At 55.1% G+C, this 16,605-nt stretch overlaps 1 protein-coding gene across 1 annotated transcript in view; it reads left to right on the top strand.

Moving 5' to 3' along the window:
- The first annotated feature begins 323 nt into the window (after positions 1–323).
- The window catches only part of KCNK3 (potassium two pore domain channel subfamily K member 3), a 37,502-nt gene continuing 21,220 nt past the window's right edge, over positions 324–16,605 (top strand). Inside the window, exon 1 of the mRNA XM_059893409.1 lies at positions 324–660. Within this exon, the coding sequence (XP_059749392.1) occupies positions 378–660 (283 nt within the window). The 5' untranslated portion in view covers positions 324–377. The remainder of the gene's footprint in view (positions 661–16,605) is intronic.

Below are 16,605 nucleotides of genomic sequence, written 5' to 3'. Positions count from 1 at the left end.
CCGTCGCTCCCCCTCCCCTCCCCCTCCGGCAGCCCCCCCTCCTCCCTCCCTCGGCGCGTCTCCCCAGTCCTTATTTGGCTGGGCGGGAGGGCTGGCGGGAGGAGGCGGCCTGCGGGCGGGGGGCGGGGGGCGGGAGCGGGGCCGGGCGGAGGAGGGCGGTGGGTGGTGCTGAAGGGACAGCTCCGCGGCGGCGGCGGCGGCGGCGGCGGCGGCGGCGGCGTTGGCGGCTGCGGCCCCGGGGCGCGGAGTGGGTGCCCGGCGCGGGGAGCGGCGAGCGCAGCCATGCCCCAGGCCGCCTCCGGGGCAGCAGCAGCGGCGGCCGGAGCCGGGGCGCGGGCCGGGGGCGCCGGGGAGCCGGCGGCGGCCCGGGCGGGACGATGAAGCGGCAGAACGTGCGCACGCTGGCGCTCATCGTGTGCACATTCACCTACCTGCTGGTGGGCGCCGCTGTCTTCGACGCGCTCGAGTCGGAGCCAGAGATGATCGAGCGGCAGCGGCTGGAGCTGCGGCAGCAGGAGCTGCGGGCGCGCTACAACCTCAGCCAGGGCGGCTACGAGGAGCTCGAGCGCGTCGTGCTGCGCCTCAAGCCGCACAAGGCCGGCGTGCAGTGGCGCTTCGCCGGCTCCTTCTACTTCGCCATCACCGTGATCACCACCATCGGTAACTACTCGCCGGGCGGGGGGCGGGGACCCGGGGGCTGGGCGCCGGGTTCTGGGGTAGTCCGGAGCCGGCTGGAGCTGGGGGGTTCCCCCGGAGAGGGTCTAGGCGCCGAACCCCGCGCTCCCAGAAACCCGAGTTCAGCCTGACGTGTCTGCTCCGTAGGGACAGGGCTCGGGGGAGGCGTCGAATCCTGGCTCCGGACCTGACTCTCCAGCAGGGCCAGCCCTAACTTGTCCCTGCCAGGCTGTGAGAGGGCCCCAGGGGACTCTGAAGTGTGTGAGAGGGGCAGGAACGACGGGCGGCGGCTGGGGAGGAGGGGTGTGGCCGCGCCAGGCCCTGGAGCAGTGTAAGTGGTGGGGAACGCTCGACTCCTCCGTGTCCTTGCAGATCGGCTCCCGGACCCCAGCGTGTCTACACCGACTGGGGCTTCAGGGAGACGTGTGGATGCAGGTACTTGGCACTCTGAGGCACACGGGGCCACTCTGGGTGCCTGGAACACTCCATAACTGTGGCTATGAGTACTTCTTGGGGTGTGTGTGTGTGTGTGTGTGTGTGTGTGCGCGTGTCTGCGTGCACGTGTGTGCCCAGCTCCAGGAGTTTAGGCTCTGCCAGACAGTGCCTTTAATTTTCTTAGGGCAGCAGAGCTGGTGCTGGAAGCCAGATCCAGCCCTGTCTGCCTTCTTTACTGCTGTCCCAGGAAAACAGTCATCTCACAGGAATGGCCCCGGTTCTCTTCTTCCAGCCAGGGCAGACCTCAGTGTAGGAGGCCACACACACCCAGACTCTCTCACAGTACAGGCACAGGTGCACACACAGGTACACACGCAAGCTCACACAGGACATACACAGGCACACACACAAAGCGCACAAGTGGATATCCCAGAAAGAATCTCCAGTGAGGCCCTTGATGTGCTATTCAGGTGTTCAAACAGGAATAAACACCTTACCCACTCCCAAGACTATAATTCCAGCCCAGCTCCATTACTTGTCCCGCTGTATGACCTTGGGCAAGTCCCTTCCCCTGCCTGAGTCTCAAGTTCACCTCCAGACAATGAGGGGTTGGCTGAAATGATCTCGAGGGCTCCTCCCAGTCCTGATGTGCTCCCAGCCCACCTTCCCCCAAAGCTCACTAGGATGCCTCCAGGAGCTGTTTCCTCCATCTTTCCCATTCCTTCTCCTCTCCCTGGTCCTCCTCCTAGCCTTGGCTGAGCTCCCACGGGCTCATTGCCATTTGGCATAGCCCATGACAAGATGGCAGTGTTTTCCTGGGAGTCAACAGGAGCCGAGAGGGGTAAAAGGCAGTACTGGATGCCGTCCCTGCAGTTTGTCCACTGCAGGATTGTCCCGAGATTCCGCTGCTCTCTGGAGACCACAGGGAGCTATGCTATGTGGTTTCTGGAAGATGATGAAAAGGACCCCAGGAGTGGATGTGGCCCAGGTGGGGGCACCTCTGGGTCCTGCTGATGCTGTGAGTTTAGTGCAGGATGGTCAGACTCAGGTCTGCCCAAAGAGGGGCCTGCTTTCCTGGGAAGGCCCAGACTGGGTTTTGTCCGCGTCTCCTCCCCTCTCCCACCTCCCTGCCGCCTGCCAGGGTTTCAGGAGCACTGCAGATCCTTAGACCTTCCCTCTCTCTCTCCCCACACATCACACCCTTGGTGTGTGCCCCCATCTTTCCCAGTATCCTGGTGCCCAGCTCCACAGTAACCACCCAACTGACCTCCTTGCCTCCAGCCTCATTCCCCCTCAGGGCAAGCTCCCGCAGATAATGCTGCCAGAAAGAATCTCCCCAAAGCACAGCTCTGACCATACCAATACCCTTCTCAGAAGCCCTCAATGCGCCCCTGCTGCCCATGTAATCCATAAATCCATGCTCCTCATCCCAAATTTTCAGGACCTCATACCTGGCTGCAATCTCTATGTCCAACTTAATTTCTCACTTCTTACTGACATGATCTCTCCACTGCAGCCCAACTGTCCCTTGAGAACCCCTGAAGTGTGCCTATCTGGCATGCCTTTTTCTCTGTCTTCTATTTATCTTGTCCAAGCTAACCTTCCAGGTCTGGTTCAAATCCCATCTCCTCCTTGAAGTCTTCCAGACCATCCCAGGCCACTGGCTCTGGATGACTGCAGGACTTACTGTCAAGACCACCTGAGTGACACAGTGTAGGCTGTTTTGCACAGCTATTTACATTTCAGGGGGTGTATTTTGTCTCTTTAACTACAGGGGGTGTAATTAACCTCCATGGGGGCAGGGCCCTGTGGTTGCCATCTCTGTGCTCCCAGTGCCGGCACAGTACCCAGCAATACACAGGAACACTCAGAGAATGCTACTGATGAGTTTAAGGTGTGCAGAAATGAGACGGCATCATCCTTCCCCTCCATCCCTGCCGTTTCCCAAACTGCCTGTAGTCCTCACCAAGAGAGATGCTAAAAGCTGGGGGTAGAGGCAGACAGAGTGTGATTCTGATGATTTTTTTTATTTATAAGGAGCTTGGCAAGAGGAAAGACAGCATCAAAGAGCTACCCTAGCTCTGTGGGGGCCCTAGACTGGCACTGCCCACTCTGCCCCACCCAACCATCACTGGCTTTTTGTCACCTGTCACTCTGGCTATGACACCTGGCTGAGAGCTGTCCATATGGGCTCAGATCTAAGAAAAACCTCTCTGGGCTGTGATCAGATGGTTGGAAAGGGCCCTATATTAGACTGATCTTGACCCAAAACCCAAAGGCAGCAGTCTGTGTCCACCTGACCCCTTTGGGGACCCAAATGGGTCTCCTGAGAGACTGGGAATCCCTTTGGGATAGAATAATGACAAAATTTCCCGTTCATTCAGTGCCTTAGTGATCGCAATGCACTTTCATCTCATTTCTTGAGTCTCAGCCTTCATAGCTCAGGGAAGTTGCCAGGGCAGGTACTGTTAGCTCCCTTGCACAGATGAAGGCATGGAGGCTCAGGAAGGAGAAGGGACTCCCTCAAAGTCACGCAGCTGGTGAGCAGTGGAGTTAGTTAGAGCAAGAAGCAGGGACTTCTGACTCTAAGCCCAGTGTTCCTTCCCCTGCTGGTTTCTTGGCTGCTTCCTCTGCCTCCATATGCTGTGAAGCCCAAAGCCAGCCAGGATTGGCATGGCCAAGACGTGCTCAATCATGCCAGCTTGCAGGGCGCTCATGGGCAGCCTTGATTGGTTGAGGGTCAGCAGGGTCTGAGTTAGTCATTCACCTGGTTAGTCACAGTCTCCACTAACTGCGAGGATTCCTCCAGCTCCCTCGTCCCTAGTCTCCCAGACAGGAAACCCTTCCTTTGTTGGGCCCTAAGTTCATCAAATGCAAACGGAAACTCACGGAAACTCTTTTTTGGGAAAGCGTAACCTCTCTAGCTGTTGAGTCATTAGGCTCCTCCGGGGCCCCAGCCACATCTATTCATAGCCTGGAGGCTGTCAGAGCAGGAAGGGGCCTTGAGATCAGCTGGTGCCACCCTCTCCTCTTACCGAGAAGGAACCAAAGAGGTGATGGGAATAGGGTAATCAAACCTGACTCGCAGGCCCCCGCTCCTTGCACTTGTGCAGACTGCTTCTTTATTTATTATTATTATTAACAGCAGCAACGGCAACAATACTAATAGCAGCCACCATTTATTAACTACTCTTTGGCAGGCTGTATACAAGACACTTCATTTATATTCCCATTCAGTTCTCTCCCCAACCCTTCAAGATGGGCATTATTATCCCCGTTTTTCAGCGGTGGAACCTAAGGCTCTGACTGTAAAGGACTCACCATGGCCTTGTGACTTGAAAGTATAGATTCAGTGGAGCCTCTCTGAGTCCCATGCCCTGTATTTTTTACCAATTCTTCCTCTACTTCAAGAACCCAGCCCAGACCCTTGTACTTTGGGGACGCCAAGTAGCCAAGGCTTGTCTCTTCCTCTGGCAAAACCCTCCCCAGAAAGAGAGGGCCTCTGGCTCCAGCACGCTACAGCCAGCCTCTGCTCCCCTGCACCCTGGCCCCTGACCAACCTAGACCACGTGCCACAGCTGTGCCCAGCACCAGGCCCTCCCGGAGACTGCCATGGGCTCACAGGTGCCCGTTCTCCCACCGCAGGTCCCTGGATTCCTTGTGGCTCTAAGGCAACAAGAGGCCAGGTGATTGATTAAGCTGATGGAGCTGGGACAGAAAACCTTCTGTTCTGCTTTCTCCCCAGCTTCCAGCAGAGCACAGGCTCCCATAGCCCACCACATGGCCTGGGAATCCTTAGATTGTGAATTCAAGCAGGTAGCTCATGAGGGAACCTGTATTCTTACATCTTTCCAAGAAGGAGGAAAGTATAGAAGTGACCTGCCACCCGCCAAAATCCCAGAGTCCTCAAATAAAAGAGTGAAAGGAGACAGTAGCAGTCATCCAAACATCCAGAGAGGTGAGTGACTTGCCCAAATTCACACAGCAAGTCGCAGGTACAGCCCTTTGGGTGCCTAGAGTAAAGATCTCTCCATCACCCCAGCCTGTTTTCCTCACGACCCCTGCTTTGCTCTTAGCACCAGGGCCTCCGTCCGCTTATCACTTGGCTGTTCCCAGTACTCTCTTGACTTCCCGGGGGATGGGTCGGCAGTCCAGCCTGAAACAGTCCCACTGTCCACTCTCAGTCAGTATTTCCTTCCTCGCTGCCCACAGACCACCCTTCTGCTTCAACTGCACAGCCTTTCCTGAGGGCGGCGTACGAACACGGGTGCTGGCTTAGAAGCCCGAGTGCCTGGCTTCATCACTCAACCCCCCTCTCCGCTCGCCACCTCCACCGCCTGCTACTAGTTGTGTCACTTTGGACAAGTTACTTAGTCTCTCTGAACTTGCTTTGTCATTTACTATATGGGAGAATAATATCTGCCTCCTAGGATTAAATGGGATAATGTAAAAGAAGTGCCTGGTACAGAGTATGTACTTAATAAACAGTATCTACAATTTTAAGTGTTATTATTTCTCATGTATTATCACTTTCCCTACAGAAGGGAACTGCTCTGTTTCCCAAGGATTACTATGACCACAGCACCTCTACTCCTTCCTAACAGGTGGGGACAGCGGGATTGGGGACCAGAGGCTGCCACGCCCTTCCCTTTATCCTCCTAATCTCACTCCCCCATCCCAGGCTTCCCAGATCCTCACTCATGCCTAGAGTCTGCCTGACATCCAAGCTCAGGGGCAGCGCTCCCTCCTCTGAGCCGGCAGACCCTGCAGCAAACCAGTGAGGGAGAGTGAGGCGCACAGTGGCGGGAGAACCCGTCCTGGATTGGAGCAAGAAGGCAAAAGTTCCAGTTCCACTTAGCTTAGCCTCTGGCCCTCTATGACCACCAGTTTCTTCATCCACGAAGTGGACGTATTTGATCAGAGGTCCTTCTGGCTGCCACGCCTCCTGCCTGCACGTCCAGTTCCCACACGTCATGACTGGGGGCTAGAGACATGGAGGGAGTGGGGGCCAGGATAGGACAGAAATAGAAGACACATGCCTGGCCACAGTGGGGACAGGACAAACACAATAAGTATTTTCAAAGAAAACATAAACAAGCACAGATGAATGTAGTGCAAATCACCACTATAAACAGCTTTCAGCTGGCAGCACAAACGGTAAATCTGTGAGTTGATTTTGTAATAAAAAAAAATGTAAAAACGATTTCCCTGCCGTCAGCCAGCAGCAAGGGAAGAGACCCAGCTCTGACTGAGATCATGATGAGTTTAGGCAAACCTCAGCAGAGACCCAGGATGGGCACTCCCTCCCTCCCACCCCACCCCTGCCTTGGATGCAGGGATCTGCCGTGTCTATAACACGTCAGGCTCTGTCCCAGGCACTTCTCACCGCCTGCGTTCCCACAACTACCCTGGGAGGGCAGGCATTATCAGCCTGTTATGGTCAAGGAAAGGAAAGCTCAGAGAGGTTCAGAAATTGGCCCAGGACCCTACAAATATAAAATGACAGGAACAGGGCTTACACCCAGGGCTGTAGGAAGTATCTTCTCATGGAGTTGTGCAGCCCCCCGCTCCCCACGGAGGCTCTGCTGTCCCTCTCATATGAATGTCACAAACAATGGAGGATGGGTATCAGCGTCATGCAGGGCACTCAGCTGTGACCTCAGCTTCAGGATATCACATCCTCAGGACTATGGGTAGAGCGTTTAGCCCAAAGAGAAATCAGTTAGCTCCACCTCTCTCATTTTACAGTGTGGAAACTAAAATTCTGATTGGAGAAGAAGGGAACCCTGTTTACTGATGCCTCCTTCCGTGTTGTTCACCACCCCACCCCCAGGCTCATAGAGAAGAAAGCAGACTGCCAGCTGGCCTGTCCTGCTTGCCTGGGGCCCCCTCCTGACCCCTCTGTTAGGCTCTGGTCCTCAGCACGTGACAAATGCCTGTCGTAAAGCAGTCACCGGCGCAGCTGATGCGGCCACCTCCCAGTCTGTCCACACTTCCCCGTTGTCCAGAAACTGCCCATGCTCAGGCAGCTGCCACGTGGCTCCCGGAGACCTGCCCCTCACCTGGAGCCACCCCGAGCCCCTACTGCTGCAGTCACGCCTTCACTTTCCCATTTCCAGAGCTGGCTTCAGCTACTACCTGGAGCCGACAGCTTTGGTCCTCCTGGTTCTGTGGCCCCCTGGGATCCCTACCACGCTGGGGCCGACTTCCCACGCTCCCCCTTCACCAAAGCCAGCTCCTTACCACCCTGCTTCCCACTCCTGCCTCTTCCCAGTGACACACAGGGACGCCTTTGTGAAGGGAGCGTATGGATGCAGGGAATATAAGGCAGGAGCCTGGCCTGGGAACTAGAAACTGGGTTCTTTCTCTCCCCTTAGACAAATCATTCTCTCTCTCTCTCTCTCTCTCTCTCTCTGCTTTCCCCCTACTCATGAGAGGCACAGGCACTACCCTGGTGGGCTTCAGTCTCCCCATTTGTACAGAGGAGTGTTCCCCAGGGGGAACTAGAGAAGGCTAGCTCAGCAATACGGAATTCTCTACATTAGTACTTCTCCAATGGTCATCTCTGACGATTTGGTTGATCTTGTTTAAATGCAGATTCTGAACCAGTAGGTCTGGGATGGGGCCTGAGAGTCTATAATTCTCACAAGGCCCCCAAGGGACACTGATGCTGTTGATCTGCGGTTTACACTTTGAGTAGCAAGGATCTAAATAACCTGGAGACCTGATTTCTGAGAACAGACATGAGGTGGGGACTGTGGTTTTAAGAACAAGATTGTGTAGAGCTGGAAAAGTCCTTAGGAATCTGGTCATGGAATGTCAGGGCCAATGGCCTCAGAGCTGGTGGACCCTCCTCTGAGGCTGGGGCAGGGCTTTGGTTTGCCCCAGAGGAAGTAGATGCAGAGGTCACCTGTACCAGTCAGGGTTCAATCAGAGAAACACAACCAGCTGGAAATATATATATATATTTAATATATATAAATATATATATTTATACAATATAATATATAATTTATATATATTTATATAATATATATAAATATATATATTATATATATATATTTATATAGACTTATGTGTCGACTTATGTGATGGTGTGATGGTAGTTGCTGGCTAGGCGAGTGAAATCTATACGGCAGGACATCGGGAAGGACAGGCTGGAACTCTCTCCAGCTTGGGCTGAAGCTGCTGTTCACAGGCAGAGTTTCTTCTTCTTCAGGGAAGCCTTGGCTCACCTCTTAAGGTCTTTCAACTGATTGATTCAGGTCCACCCAGTGATCTAGGATAATCTCCCTTACTTAAAGTCAACTGATTATGGACTTTAATCACATGTACAAAATGCCTTCATAGCAACCCCTGGATCCGTGCTCGATTGAACAACTCAGAGCTTTAGCCTAGCCAAGTTGACACATCAAAAAGATCATCACGCTACCCATATATCACACTGGGGACCGCAATAAGTGACTTTTAAGGTTCTTACCAACCCTGAGATACTTTGATTCTTGATCTTCAAAGAGGCAACCTGGAGACTTAGAGTACCCAAAGTGGGACTCATCAGTGTCCTGGGGACCCCCAGACCCTCTGGGTCACCTTCCAAATAGTACTGACTTTAGCCTTCATTTCAGGTTTACCAAACTTCAGTTTTAGTTTACTGAAAATCATTGAGATCTTCTGAGTGCCAGACACTATACCAGGCACCAAGAGAATAGAAAACTAAGATCCAGATCCTTCCCCAAGGAGCCCCTGGTCTGGTGGAATCCTGAAACCACAAGTTGAATGGTATATATGCTAAATTCTAGTGGAGTAACTCAGAATAAGGATCTGAGAAGGCTTCCTGGAGCAGGTAGTACCTGAGGAAGGCTTAAATGAAGAATGAGAACTCTAGTAAGTGAAGATTGGCAGTGAGAGCTTTCCAGGGTAAGGGAGCAGCATGAGTTAGGCTGGGGCCATAAGTCTGCCCAAGGAAAGGTGGGGGGAGCCAATCTTGGAAGGGACTGAGTGCTAGACTCTGGCAGGTGGACTTGATTTGACAAGAACTGGAGGAGGGAAGTGATAGACTCCAACCTGTGTTCTCCTGCCTGGATCCTGACCAGGGATCAGGATGGAATGCCCCTATGACCCCAACTGAATCACCAGCTGCCTCCATCATGCCAGTTGAACCAGTGGGTCACCCCAGTTGAGCTAGTGGGTGCCTCATGACCCCAGTTTAACCAGAGGGTAATGGCAACCTGAATCCTGATTATCTCGCTTCAGCCCCACCCTGGTCACCCAGCAGACCTCAGCCAGCCCCCAGGAAGTGCTTTCACTTCCTCCCCTCTCCACGATTCCTTTTCTGGACCAAAGATCCACTCTGGAGCCTAGACCAAACCCAGGCTTATGGCTGGTGTTCAGGAGGCCCTGGGACAGCACTGAGCTAAAGGAGATGATACTGTCCCCACTGCTCTGTGGACATTTTCTGCAAAGACAACACCAGGCCCCTGCTGCATGGCTTGGCATGGACTCAGTGTCCCTCTTCAGGAATGTGCAGGGCCTCTCCTGACCACAGCTCCGATGCAGAAATAACCATCTCAGAAACATCCGGAGAGGCGCATTCCAGCCTGCTGGCCACAGGACCGTCTGGGGGGCTCTCTCCAGACACCCGAACTGTCAGGCCCCAGTTGAACAGCCCCAAGAGGGTGATGCCAGGCTTCAGACAGGAGACAGCCCTCTCCCCCAGAACGGGGCTGTCCTCCCACTGGGGTAGGGGAGTTCCCCAGGGTCCTGGGGGCAGGCAGGGCTGGGTGGTTCCAGGCAGGAGCAAGTCTCAGATCGATGCAGCAGATCTGTTCTCACCTGGACCTATTCTGTCCAGATCTTAGACATGACATGAAGCCGCCACACCCCACAGAGCCTGCCTCAGTTTCCACGGTCATGAACCAAGGCTGCCATTCACTGGGAGGTTTCTCTGGGCTGAGCCTGTTACATGTATTACCTCATTTAATCTTCAGAGCCACCCTATGAAGGCGGCACTATTACAATTCCCATTTTATAGAAGGGGACCCTTGAGGCTCCGAGGGGCCAGGGCAGGCCCGCACAGGTGCGCTGCTGGCAATCGGCAGAGCAGGGGTGTGTAAAGCAGGCCCAGCACTCGCTTTATAAAGCACTTGGTATCACACAGTATCTCTCCTGAACCTCGTAACAACCCAGAGATGTAGGTGTCAACGAAGAAACTGGACTTGAGAACATAAGATCGCTTCCCGTGATCCAGAGCCAGTGAATGTGGAAGCAGGAGTCAAGTCCAGACCTTCCAACCCCAAAACCAAGCTCTCCCCCGAGGAGTGCTCTGGTCCCCCGTAGCCGAAGGTGGGTTGGATGGTCCGGATGTTGGGGCATTGTAGAAGTGGGTGTTGGCCTACGGAGGGTGAAGAGGATGGTGCTGGGGGGCAGGGGGTGGCAGTCGTCATGGAGTGGCCTTAGTTGCATGCATGCATTGAACAGGAGGGAAACCTGAGACTAGAAATGAGAATAGAGTGATGGTTCTTAAGAACAGCCAGTGAGTGAGAGAAGGGCCTGGTTGGGGGTGACTTGGCAACTCACCTGCTCCCCGGCGTGCGGGGGGGAGGGGGGGGGAGGGCAGGGAAGATGGCCCCTGCATGCTGAGTCGGACGCTGGTCCCCGTAGCAGTAGTTATTTGGAGCCAGAGCAATGGGTGTCCGGGCCTGAGCTAAGCCCAGGAGGTTGTGAGTTTTAAAAACTTCCCTGGTGAGGGGAATCTGCAGCCAGGTTTGGGAAGCACAGGAAAGAAGAGAGCTTATTCGAATCAGCGTTCTGTACTTGGGAGGCTGGGCCACTTGCCAGCCAGCAGCTAGCATTTTCTTTCTGGGTTTCCTTGGGGCTTGAGAAACAGTCAAGGGGCAGCTGAGGAAGAATCTTTGGAGTTCACAAGCCAAAGCTCCTGGGGTGAGCCAGGTGGCAGAGGCCCCAGGAGTCAGCGGCTGGCCCCAGGAGAAGGGCAGGTCCCACTCCTCCCAGAGGAGAAGGGGACTGAGAGGGTCTCAGTGGGGGTCACGGGACAGCAGGTGGCTCCTCCATGGCTTAGCTCTCAAATGACCCCAGGGAAGGGGTCACCCCCTTAGCTGTGTGAGCATCACTCACCTGGGAACAAAGTGGGGGGCTCTGGCCTGGCTGAGCCAGCGTGACCCCTCTTCAGCATGACCTTGCATCGTGGATTTTCCACCATGAGGGCTAGACAGAGGAAGACCCTCTGGGGCTACTCTTGGTCCTTGGTCTACCTCCAAGCAGGGCCAGAGGAAGAGAAACCTGGACCTAAACTCAGTGGCAGCCCTCCTTCCCTTGGGTGCCCAGCTCAGTGCCCCAGACTCCTAAGCACTTGTCTTCCCTGGGCACCAAAGAGGCCCTGACGTCCCCTATCTGCCCCTTAGGATCGTCAGTGGGCTACGTGTTGTTTCTCAGAGCTGTGACTGATGTTGTAGCACACCTGAGCCAAGGAAAGTGGGGGACACAGACCCTTCTGCTGTTTCTCTGCTCCTACCTGGCTGTGAGACCCACAGCAAGTCACATCCCACCCTGGCCTTGTCTGCAAGGGACGGGACTGGTGATGTCTGAGCCCCTTACAGCTCGGACCACCTCTACTCCAGCTCGGCCAGGACCTACTCCTGGCCTCTGCTTCCAGCCCCTCCTGAGATGTACGCTACCCAGGATTACAATCTTGTTCCCACTTCACCCCATGATGGCTGAGCCCTGGAGGGACTTCCTCTGTGTCCAGTCCCAAGAATAGAGCCTTGTCCAGGACCTCCAAGTCACCCCTTTCTGGAAAGAGCATTTCTGACTGTGGCCGCAGCCTTGCTTATCAGCAGAGCGAGTCCACTGCCCCAACCCCTGGGACAGCTGGAATGCGGGAGCCTCCCACCCAGAAAGGGGGGCCCCCTAACAGCTGGCAGCTCCCACAGTAGTCTGTGGATGGGGTGTGGGAGGAGCAGTGATGCTGAGAGCCTGCTGACCCCAGCCAGCACTTTCAGGCAGGAGGGTAGCCAGGAGAGAGGCTGCAGACAGTCTTCCTTCCCAGGTTGCCCCTGGACCTGAGCTGGCCCGGGATGAGTGCACTGGTGGCTGGCGGTTCCTACAATCCAGGCCCTCGGCTAGCTCAGAGGCTTCCAGGGCCCCGGGAGCTAAGGTCCTGTTCGTGGACCAGCCTTCAACATCCCACCTAGACCAGTGACCTGCTAGACCTCTGAGCGGCTGGAGTTAGCCGCATGGGTCCTCACAATGGTTTGATATCTCAAAATGTTCTTGGGCCATTACATGATATGTGTGTGTTGCAGAGCATACGATCACCTTCCTCAGCCTTTGGCTGGAATGGGGTCAGGTCAGGGTGCTGACGCCAGCATGCTCGTGCAGTATAAGGGCTCAGCTTGGCAGTGGATGGCATTACTGCAATTCCTGGCGTCCTTCAGATTCTTTGAGAATCACCAATTCAGCCCAACCCTTCTCTCTTCCAGATGAGGAGACTGAGACCAGGGCAGGGTGCAGGGGGAGATGGAGCGTGGCCTGCCCCAGCCACCAGCAGTGCGATATCAGAGCCAGTCCTCAAACTCAGGCCTCCTGACTCTTTCCACTCCCCCAGCACCCACACAGTCATTCCTCCATTTTCTTTCTTTTTCTGAGCATCTTCCATGTGTCGGGCACCGTTCTGGGCCCCAGGGACTCAGCCCTGGTCCTCATGGTGCCTACATTCCAGAGGAAGCAGATAGTCGATAAACTACATTATGTGATCACAAAAAAAAAAAAAAAAAAAAAAAAATCATCCCAATGGTGACAAGTGCCAGGAGTCAGTAAAACAAGAGAATGGGGTAGAGAGTGATGGAGAGGAGGGATGGGCGATCTGGGAAAGCCTTCCAGGGAGGGAGCCTGTGGAAAGCAAAGGTCAAGGAGGAGCCTTCCAGGGTGGGGGCGGGGCATGGGGACAGCAAATGTGAAGTCCCAGGTAGGCCAGAGCTGACACGCTTGAGGAACAGGGGCAGAAAGGGCAGTGTGCCTGCAGCGCGCTGAGCGAAGGGGTGGAAGCGTGGGAGGACTGGATCCTGCAGGGCCATGGAGGCCATGGTCAAGAATTTGGATTTTACTCTACATGTGATGGAAGCCACTGGAAAGTTTTAAGCAGGGTTGTGGTGTGATATGACTTAAATTTTGACCAGTTCCCTCTGGCTGCTAGAGGTCAGCTGGTTGTAGTAGAAGAGGGAAGCTGGGAGACCCGTCAGGCTGCAGTTGAGCAACTTGAAAGACAGAATGGTGGTGGATCGGACTCTCGTGGAGACTGTGGAGACTGTAGAGAGAGGTGGATTGAGGGTGTGTTTTCAAGACAGACTTGGCCCGACCTGTTGATGGATAGCCTGTATGTGCTGGGGGAAAGGAGGGAGCCAGAGGGCTATGGGAGTAGGGGGAAGGGAATAATCAGCGGTAATCTTTGACCTGAGCAACTGGGTGGAAGGTAAGCATTTACTGAGATGGGAAATAAAATTCGGAGAGTAAAAGGTTTGTTAAAGAGATGAGATTCTAGACTTCTTGTTTTAGACATACAGGTTAATTTTGAGATGCTTATTACAAATCCATGAAGGCAGCTAGACAGACAAGTCTGTAGCTCAAGGGAGAGGTCAAAGCTGAGATATAAATTTAAGAGTTATCAGATGGCAATAATATTTAGAGTCATGCAGCTTGATGAGATCAGCCAGGGAGAGGGGAGAATGGGAGAGAAGAGCCCAGGGCAGGCCTTTCCTCCAGCACTGCGAGGTCAAGCAAGGAAGGGGACCTGCCGGGACACTGGAGGGAAACCTGGGGAGTGCAGTGTCCCAAGGCCAGGAGGCATTGTTTTAAGAGAGAGGGAACTGTCAACCAGGCCAGCTGCTGCTGGGAGATCAAGTCAGATGACCACAGAGAAGCAACCAGTGTGTTTGGCAATGTGGTCACCACTGGAGACATTGACCATGAAAACATGGTGTAACTAACATTGAACAGCTTGTTCCAGGAGCATGGGAAGGAGAGAGTGGTAGGGCACCCTTTGTATTTGACCAGCCTGACATGGAACAGAGGGGCCAGATCCCAGTAGAGGCAGGGGAGGGAACAAACAATTTCCCAGCTCCCCATTTTCAGGCCTTTTCATAAATGCTTTACAAACCTCCTCCTGTAGAGGCCCATGAGGTAGTCATCATTATGTCCATTATGCAAATGAGGCCCAAGGCCCAGCAAGATTATAGGCTCAGGGCACCCAGCCAGGGCCCTGAGTCCAGGCCTGTCTGACCCCAAAGCCCCTGCCCCCAACTGTCACTCTGCCTGCGTCTCCTGGCTGCTCTTTTCCCCCGCCCCTCCCATCCATCCTTGTCCTTTGATCATTTCTGTCAGCTTCCAGCAGTCTTGGCCTCTGCCTCCCTCCTCCGGGAAAGCTCTGCTTTTTCTCTTTGATCCTGCACGTCTGTCCTCGGCTGCGTCCTCTGCTGGGCCCTGTGTCCCCTCCTCCCTGTCGCTTCAGGATGCGCTGAAGGTAGGGGATCTGCAAGAGTTTCTGAGAGCCTTGCGGGAACCTGGCCTGCGGGATGAGCGCGTGGCTCCTGCTTCCCTGACCGCCACTGGGGAAAGAGCCTGGGGGTTCCTCGGGCCTGGCTGGGCAGCAGACCAAGCCCTCTCGGCACTGAGGGTCCAGAGACGCGAGCTCACAGGCCGGGGGTGTCTGTGGAAGCAACTAGGAGGGGGCAGCCAGGAGGGCCGCGCATTCTTACCCCGATGGGCCAAGATGGGCCTCCGAGTTCTTCTCAGGAGACAGTTACAATGACTGGTGGGGTTCAGGGGTCCTAAATAGGGAGGTGTAATCGACAAAACCAGCCATCTGGCTGCCAACACCACATGCAGAGAAGAAGGGGGCGCTCAGGACTTCAGAGTCCCTTTTGGAGCCTGGCTGGTTCCAGTGGGAAGACATGGGTGAGGCCCAGAGACTCTTGTCGGAGCTCTCTCCCGGCCTGGGTGCTCCCCTCCCTCCCCCGCCTCCCCGTGTCCTGGCCGAGGTGAGGGAGGCCGCCCAGGATGCCCAGAGCCGCCTCCAGCTTCCACCCTCAGGGCTCCGAGGCCCTGTCTGCCCCCGGCTGCTCTAGGAGGGCCTGGTACCCAGCCCCCAACTGGAAGAGACGGGCAGAGGGAACACAACACAGGGAACCACGGGGCCCAGGCGCGCTCCTCAAAGCCCTGACCGGGCGCTGCAGTAGTAATTAGCTCCTCACACATCCCCAGGGTTATTTTTAAGCCACGTTCTTCCCTGGTTTATTTTTAAAGTAACACTGGCACGTGGCTGGCCGGCCGCCCTTCCCAGGTGCTGGTGCCAATTCGGGCCAGGAATGGAGCAGGGCAAGATGAGCCCCTCCCCCAGGGCTCCCCACCAAGTGCCGGAGTTAACCAACCCCTCCCTGGATGGCAAGGGAGGTTCCTGCTGTGCAGAAAGCCTGGGTCCAGCCTGGGGTGAGCAGGTGGGCTGGCATGAAAGACACCCCCCGCCACCCTGAAACTCCATCCTGCCTCTGATGCACACATTGCACATTTTGTGAACTTGACCAAGTCACCTCACCAGCACGAGCCTCAGCTTCCTCATTTATCAGTGGGGTGAGTGATAGTGATTCTTGCGTCTCACTCAGAAAGTGAGTGATAAACTGAAATGTTGCACAAATCTAAGGGAGTATTGGGATTGACGCCCTTTGCAAACATGCTGCCCTCGCTGTCCCACTAACCCCTTCCCAGCCATGCCTGTCTCCCAGGGTGAGTGACACGCAGGCTGGGAGAGGCTCCTCTTCCTTTCATCCCTTGACCACCCCCTAAGACCTGCCTCCACATTTTCAGTCTGGCTGGACTCTAATCCAGGCCGCCCAGGGTGAAGGGCAGCTGTCAGGCTGCTGGTGGCCATGAAAAGGCTTGGGCTGGGGCAGGGGATGGTGGGAAGTGCGACAAGGGCAGAACCACCCCTCCCCCAGCCCCTCCCCTCCCCCCCAAGCAGCCTTCCAGAGAGCTTAGCTGTGGAAAAGCACTGCCAAGAGTTAGCTCCAAAGCCCTCTCCTCGGGTACGGTGCAGCAGCTAAGGCTGGAGAAGAACGTCAGGGACATATGGTGGAGGACGCTGAAAGGCATGTTGAAAGTGTGAGCTTCTTTCCCTGTAGGCAATGGGGAGTCGTGGAAGGTTTTGAGCAGAGCAGTGACAAGTGCAGAATGGAGTGTAATCTGGAAGTAGGTGTGAGGAAGATTAGGAAGTTAGCGAGGGATGACAGTTCGGATCGGCTCCCCAGGTCCAGACTGGAAAGGATGAGAGCCTAGGTGGTGGCTATAGGAACAGAAAGAAAGGGCGGGACTAGGAAAAGAGGGATGGCTGGGACTAGGTCTGGGGGGAGAAGAAGAGGGGAAGGCAAGGTGTTCAGCCTGGTTGACTGAGGAATTACTAGGAATCAGGCAGTACACAGAGGCCAACAT

The sequence above is a fragment of the Balaenoptera ricei genome, chromosome 13 (genome assembly GCF_028023285.1).
Source record: "Balaenoptera ricei isolate mBalRic1 chromosome 13, mBalRic1.hap2, whole genome shotgun sequence".
Classification (NCBI taxonomy): domain Eukaryota; kingdom Metazoa; phylum Chordata; class Mammalia; order Artiodactyla; family Balaenopteridae; genus Balaenoptera; species Balaenoptera ricei.
The sequence above is the reverse complement of the archived record's forward strand: the minus strand, read 5'-3'. Positions and strand labels throughout refer to the sequence as shown.